This window comes from Cibotium barometz, chromosome 11 (genome assembly GCF_041138505.1).
Source record: "Cibotium barometz isolate CiBa-2024 chromosome 11, ASM4113850v1, whole genome shotgun sequence".
Lineage (NCBI taxonomy): Eukaryota > Viridiplantae > Streptophyta > Polypodiopsida > Cyatheales > Cibotiaceae > Cibotium > Cibotium barometz.
Genome location: NC_141056.1, coordinates 29,634,010 through 29,640,915, shown reverse-complemented (window position 1 = coordinate 29,640,915; position 6,906 = coordinate 29,634,010). Strand labels below are relative to the sequence as shown.

The 6,906-nt window shown below is 38.2% G+C and overlaps 1 protein-coding gene across 3 annotated transcripts in view; it reads left to right on the top strand.

The window, feature by feature from the left end:
• The first annotated feature begins 4,465 nt into the window (after positions 1-4,465).
• LOC147634022 (glutathione S-transferase 2-like) overlaps positions 4,466-6,906 on the top strand; it is a 123,565-nt gene continuing 121,124 nt past the window's right edge. The window contains exons 1-2 of one of the 3 annotated variants that reach the window (XM_086805123.1): positions 4,466-4,688; positions 5,044-5,116. In XM_086805123.1, the coding sequence (XP_086661249.1) occupies positions 4,674-4,688; positions 5,044-5,116 (88 nt within the window). In that variant the 5' untranslated portion in view covers positions 4,466-4,673. The remainder of the gene's footprint in view (positions 4,689-5,043; positions 5,117-6,906) is intronic. The other 2 variants (XM_086805124.1, XM_086805125.1) reach the window with 2 other exon arrangements.

Genomic DNA, 6,906 nt, shown 5'->3' with positions numbered 1-6,906 from the left:
TCAAAGAAGGTTCCAACAAACTTTAAGACGGCCGCTTGGGAGAAAATTTACCTCTCTAGATCAGAGACTACACTTTTATGACTTTTACATTCTCTTTATTTTAATATTTCAAGATTTTTTATAGAGAGAGAAAATAAGAATTGACCATTTTCTTACAAGGCCCTACGAATGACCTCCAAAATTTCCTAATGTAGAGGACGAGGTAGAGGTCATGGATGTGGCCAAGGTGGTGGCCAAGGCGGTGGCCGAACATGTAATCAGAATTATAATCAATAGAGAAACATTCCCAGGATTCACAACAACAACATACAGAGGGAAGAGGCCAGTTTAGAGTCAGGGGGAGTCAACGAGGTCGTGTGGTAATTAACAAAGGCAGCATAATGATACACGAGGCTATTTTTATTGTGGTAAGCCTGGGCACGTGCAGGCATATTGCTATAAGAAGCATAGTAGTGACATGCGAAATGAAAAAGTGCAGCAAAACAACCATGCATTTCTAGCAGAAATAATGAGGATAATGAGAGATTGTTTGTTATGCAACATGTGGTTTAATGATGTGTCTGGAAATGATGTAGCAGCATGTAAGGATAATGTATGGTATATTGATTCAGGTACTTCGAACCACATGACAAGTCATGGTGAGTGGTTCAAGGAAATGAAGAGTCTTGAAAGACCAGATTTTGTTGAAACAGGGGATGACATTGCTCATCCGATTTCCCACGTTGGAGATGTGTCATTGTCTATGCTGCAGGATGGTAAAGTGAAGTACCTTGCAGATGTACTTCATATTTCGAACATTACAAAGAATGTGGTTTCTGTTGGCTAGATGATTGAGTAGGGTTTGCAGGTTCAGTTTTACACTGATGGCCTGTTATGTAGAAGACTTCAAAGATGAGTGCAGGTTGGTTGCAAAAGGCAACAGAGTGGGCACAATGTTTACATTGAATGTGAATATACCTGAAGTGAGTGCTGCAATGTTTGCAAATGGTTCAGGAGTTGCAGATACAAACATTTTGCATAAGAGAATTAGGCATGTTAATGTGCAAAGAATGAAGTCTATGCAGACTAAACAAATTGTGACAGGGCTGCCAAAGTTTAAAGTTGAAGGTATGTAGAAAGTTTGGGAAGCATGTCAATTTGGAAAACAAACAATCTACAACTCCTTGAGAAGTAATTTCACCGCGTCTCCCACGAGCATTGTCACACCGCCGCGTTGCACTACGGGTCCTCGTCCCTCCTCTCACCTCACTTCACTCACACACACTCACTAGCATGCATTAGGGAGAGAGATTAGCAAGAGCAAGACTCAATTGCACAATGGGAGAGTCCCCTGTATTATGAGAGAAATTCACTTATATACTTTTCCTATACATGGCCATAAGTGTTCACACTCACTTAAACTGTGGTCGACCGGGCACTCACGTAAACTGTGGCCGATCGGGCACTTTAGGCTCATAAGAGGCCTAATGCTATTACAATGACTACTCTCATAATATATCCATGAAGTACATCACTTAGGACTTCATCCTATCTTGATACCACACGCTCTTGAAGTGGGAATTACCATAAATACTCTGTCACATCATTACGGGCGCCCATCCAAGTTGTAGCTTTGGACACTATTGCTTGATATCTTGAATGTATGACCCTTTGGTGTATCTATCGTGACTCCTTGATGTAAGATAATGGCGGTAGCTCTTATTAATCCTAGAATTGGATTAACATGGATATATTATGAGAGTGGTCATTGTAATAGCATTAGGCCTCTTATGAGCTTAAAGTGCTCGATCGGCCATAGTTTAAGTGAGTGTGAACACTTATGGCCATGTATATAAGTGAATATCTCTCATAATATAGAGGACTCTCCCATTGTGCAATAGAGTCTTGCTTTTGCTAGTCCTCTTGCTAATCTCTCTCTCTAATGTATGCTAGTGAGTGTGTGAGTGATGTGAGGTGAGAGGAGGGATGAGTACACGTAGTGCAACGTGGCGGTGTGACAACGCTCATGGGAGACGCGGTGGAATTGCTTCTCAAAGAGTTGTAGAGCTTGGAGACCGCAAGGGTTATGAGCTCGGCCATTAGAAAGATCCTTATGACAATTGTGGTTCACTAAATAATCTCTTGTTGGATGTGTTTCAATGGGGGTTAGGGTTAGCTATAACAATTAAGAATTATAATTCTTAAGCACAAAAAATAGAGCAAGCCATAGACTTTGATAAATTAAAAGCATAAAACTTATATAAAGAAAATAAACAAGCGAACTTAAAAATAGAAAGAGATCACTGTTAACACAAGATTGGGTTGAATCTCCCCTAGATGAGTGTGGCCCATTGTACCACTCACTCATATTTATATGTATTAGGGCTTGCTTTTAGAAAAGACAACTTCAAAAACAAAAGATCAAGTCCTTTTGAGTTTTTGAGCATAAAAAAAGCTCATAAAAATATAGTAAGCTATAAATATAAAGTTTTAGGTCTACTAAAAGTACAAAATACTAATTGGTATATACAAAGGTTTGAGACGTTAGCCTTACAAAAATATTAATGCCAAAATATGAAACCATAATAGGTGTTCACATGTCTTCCAAAATACCTCATAGTGGTCCCCAACACATGTTCCACCTACGATTAACACATAATTTGCCACTCAATCATCACCTACATCCAAAATAATATTAGTCAATATACATAGACGATTAAACATATTAATTGAGACCATATCATACTAGGGCACATAGTTAATTAAACACATTTATCCTGATAAATGATATAAATAAAAGGCACATCCAAAAAAAAATCCCAAAATAAAATAATGGGCATTCCATAGAGGTTATGACTAACACTCTCCTCTATAAACTCTTCATTCTCTCTCTCTCTCTCTCTCTCTCTCACACACACACACACACACACACACACACACAAACACACCAGTCACCATTACATTATGACTCAAACTTTAAAACTGGACTTAGAAGACCTAAATATGGTAAAATCGATTATAAGCATGAGTATCAAGAGCACTTAGAAGCCATCAATATACAACTTCTTTTGAGGGATTCCCATACTTTTTTTAAAACGTACATACACATATAAGTCATTGATATATTATAAATCTTTTTTTAAGTGTAAAATTTTAGGCTTTTGATATACTTATTGGACTCAAATATAGTAAAAATGACTATAAACCTGGAAAGCCCTCAGAAGCCATGTGTTGGCTTCTGAGGACTTTCCAGACTTTTTTTTTCAATATTTGAAATCCATAAAGTTATTGAAATATACCCATCTTTAGAGTTGGTTTTATCATGTTTGGGTTTTATGAGTCCATTTTTAATGTCAAAAGTTTAAAATTCTACACTTGAAAGAAAGTTTGTAATATAATGATGACTTGTGTGTAAGTGTGTGTTGTCTAAGTTTTCCTTTTTAAAAAGGCCTATGGGCTTCCCAAACTTGTTTCTTTAATATTTGAGATCACAAAACTTATTGAAACATAATTATTTTTATAATCGTTTTAACCATATTTGTGTGTGATGGCACAAGCTAGTCTTAGTGTAGACTCATGTCCGCTTAGTGAGGATGAAATGTTGTGGACCTCCTTAGGCATCTTTTTGAGCATGTTGGGTTTGTCTAAGACTTTGTGTGATGCGAGATTTGAACAAGAAAAGATAGATGAAAGCTCCCACCATGCAAAGCTTTATTGCATTATTGCAAGACAACATGCACTATGGTGTGTGATTTGAGAGAGAGAGAGAGAGAGAGAGAGAGAGAGAGAGGGGAGGACAGAGAATAATCAATTATAAACTCCACCATAACCTAATGACAATGTCTTGAAAAAATAACTACAAATTCAAAAGCTTGCGAGATATTCTTGGAAGCTCGCAAGGAAAGCTCACAAAAAAAAGTCCCCTTCAATCTGTAGTCCCCCCAGAGTCTTGGTACCAGCAAAGGTAACCTTACAGTTGGGAAGGAGGAAGAGGAAATGCTAGACCACCAGAATGAGGATACCAATGTTACTAATGTAGGCAATTAGGGCACGGAAACCCATACGACAAAGGCATCATCTTCAGGAAATGCAACAAGGACAAGTAAATGTGCAAAATAATGAACATGGTATGAATTGCAAACTTACCAAAGAGCAAGCAAAAATGCTAGAGGCGTTGGCTATCACAACGTCCATGGGGCCTACCAACCATAATCAATAAAACTCGAAGAGGACAAAAAAGAAGCCCATCGAGTGGGAGGAATTGTAAAAGGGATCAAGTGAAAAAAATAGTGTAAGAAGCACATATCTGGAAGAACTAAGAGGTTCCACAATGCCAAGTCAATAAAGCTAGCTTTTGAGATGTCGTGGCTTATTATATCTGTTGAAAATATGTGAAGATAAATGCTCTAATATTGTATTTCCATGGATATTACATGGACTTTGAGGGGGAAATAGAGTGATGTTGAACGACAAGTCACGCTGTAACCAAGCCATCATACTTCTGTGAAAGAATTTGGATTCACCTCCTAGCTAGTTCCCTAATCCCCGGCCATTTGATCCCGCAGATTTGTGATTCGCCCCATAGATACTTTAAGAGTTTCTTTCTCCTTTACCAAACTTCTAAGTCTCTAGGAGGGACCCCACCTTGTTTTTGTTTCTGTTTCTCCTTTAAGCTGAGCAAATCCGAGGTCCCCATGGCCGCTTTCGAGGTAATTAAACTGCACAACTGCATCTGTCTAGCCCTGTCTTGTGAAACGGTTGAAATAGAAATGCAAACAGTCTGTTTTTCCGATCTTATTTCAGTCAGAAATGATATATTAGATTGAGAATTTTCAGTTTTAATTACAAAACAAAGCTATGCAAACCTGTTGAAGTTGTTTCTAATTCAAGCACAAGAAATTTGGAGTCAATATATGCCTTTTTGATTGCATAAAGATTAGGGTAACACAAGGTTCGTCGGATGTGCACTTATTGGATGCAGTCAGATGGCTTGATGATTTGATTTGTTAGAGATTGGTTTGGTTACCTTGACCAGCATTCGCTAACACAGAGATTTCTCTACAGGAGAAAATCACGCTTTATAGTTATTGGCGGAGCTCATGCTCCTGGCGGGTTAGGATTGCACTCGCATACAAAGGTTGGGTTCTCTAAATATTCATCAAAGTCTCATATTTGCATAGATGTCTTGAGAATTCAATGCACATATATGCATATAGACATACATACATATACTTTTCTAGATATGCATATATACATATATATATACGCACACAAGCAATATATACAATTTTTTAAATGTGCTGAGAATATGTACGCCAAAAGTCTACACATACATAGATACATACATCATGCATACAGAGACATACATACATGCACCGTGTGTGTATTGATGTGTGCATTTTCGGGATTGGCCCTTACATCTTCATACTTCACTTGATTAAAATAACAACCCTGCAAACAGGATGCCTGCATAAGGTAATACACGCGGAAGCTATGATTTGTTTGCGCTTTGTAAACTCTACAGGGACTGAAGATGAGCCGGTCCCTCATTGCATTTATTGTCAAACTTTGATACAATGTTTTTTGGAAGCATGTGAAACTACTGTTTTGGTGCCTCAGAGCAAGAATTTTCTTGCCAATGTAGGGGCTTCTTTAAATGCTGATGAAGTCCAAACTTGTCTTCAGCTCTCGTCCTATGGAAGAGCAACATGCCTTCTACATGCCAAGTCCACTCTAAAGCACTTTCCATGCTTTGTTGCATGCCCGTTGTCTGCACAACAAATAGCCACTTTTAGAGCTGTCCATACATCTTGAACTTTCTACTTGCAACCTTTTGGACATTTCAAAGCCTATTTGTCAGGAGTACCACCTCTTGCTGTGTTGGTTTCTCTGTGCGAATAATGGAATTCTCTCTCTAGGCAAATAATGGAATTGGATGGTACTACAGGATTCATAGATATCTTCTCTACATAGGCATTCATACGGATAGAGTTAGTTCAACTTTTCTAGTATAGTCTTGATTGTTGGATCATATGGCAACAAGAGAGCTGGCAAAGAGAGAGAGAGAGAGAGAGAGAGAGAGAGAGAGAGAGAGAGAAATGGAGGACTAGTGAGAGAAGTGTGCACGACTCAAAAATGATGTATTGAACCTTCACCAAGTACATGCTTTTGTCAGCTTGAAGCCTTATCTTTTGACCCATAGAGATCACTCACACACACTGAACTGATGACACATGTCACACTTATCCTATCTACACACATAGGGGGTGTTTATATCTTTTGAGTTCCAAATCCCAACAAACCCTCCCTTGGAGCGAAGGAGGTGTTGTCCGAGAAACCTCAATGACACCAACACCTAAACACTCATGTTAGGCTTGATATAAGATCTTGACCACTCATGACGGCCATGTCAGTTTACCCAAAAACAATTTCCTTGCTCTAAGCAAGGTTATGAAGAGAATAGCAGAGCCTTTTATAATAATAAGGTATTACAAAGTGGAACACACACAAGGATTTTTTAATCTAGTTTTTGGGAGACTTCTCGGTAGAGAATCCTTGACTCACATACATAGAATAAATTAGAAGACCCAATAATAATCTTTCTCAGTTACATTCACTGTGGGCATTGACTAGGTAGTTGGGATATTTACATTTTGTGTCAAAGGATTATTATTTACAAATTGAAATGAAGAGTAATAATGTATTTGGGATGCCTTGTGCTAAGGATAAGCTTGGCGTGATCAACTACTCGTTATAGTCCTATATGATGCGTTATATATTGCTTACCAATGGGCTTTAGAATGTTGTTATTTTGCATTGAAGCATGGTCTATCTTGCCAGCATAGGATAGTATAGGTACTTTGAATGCTAATACTAGTCCAAATGTAAGTGTGGCATCTACCTCCATAGCTCCCATAGCGAAACAAG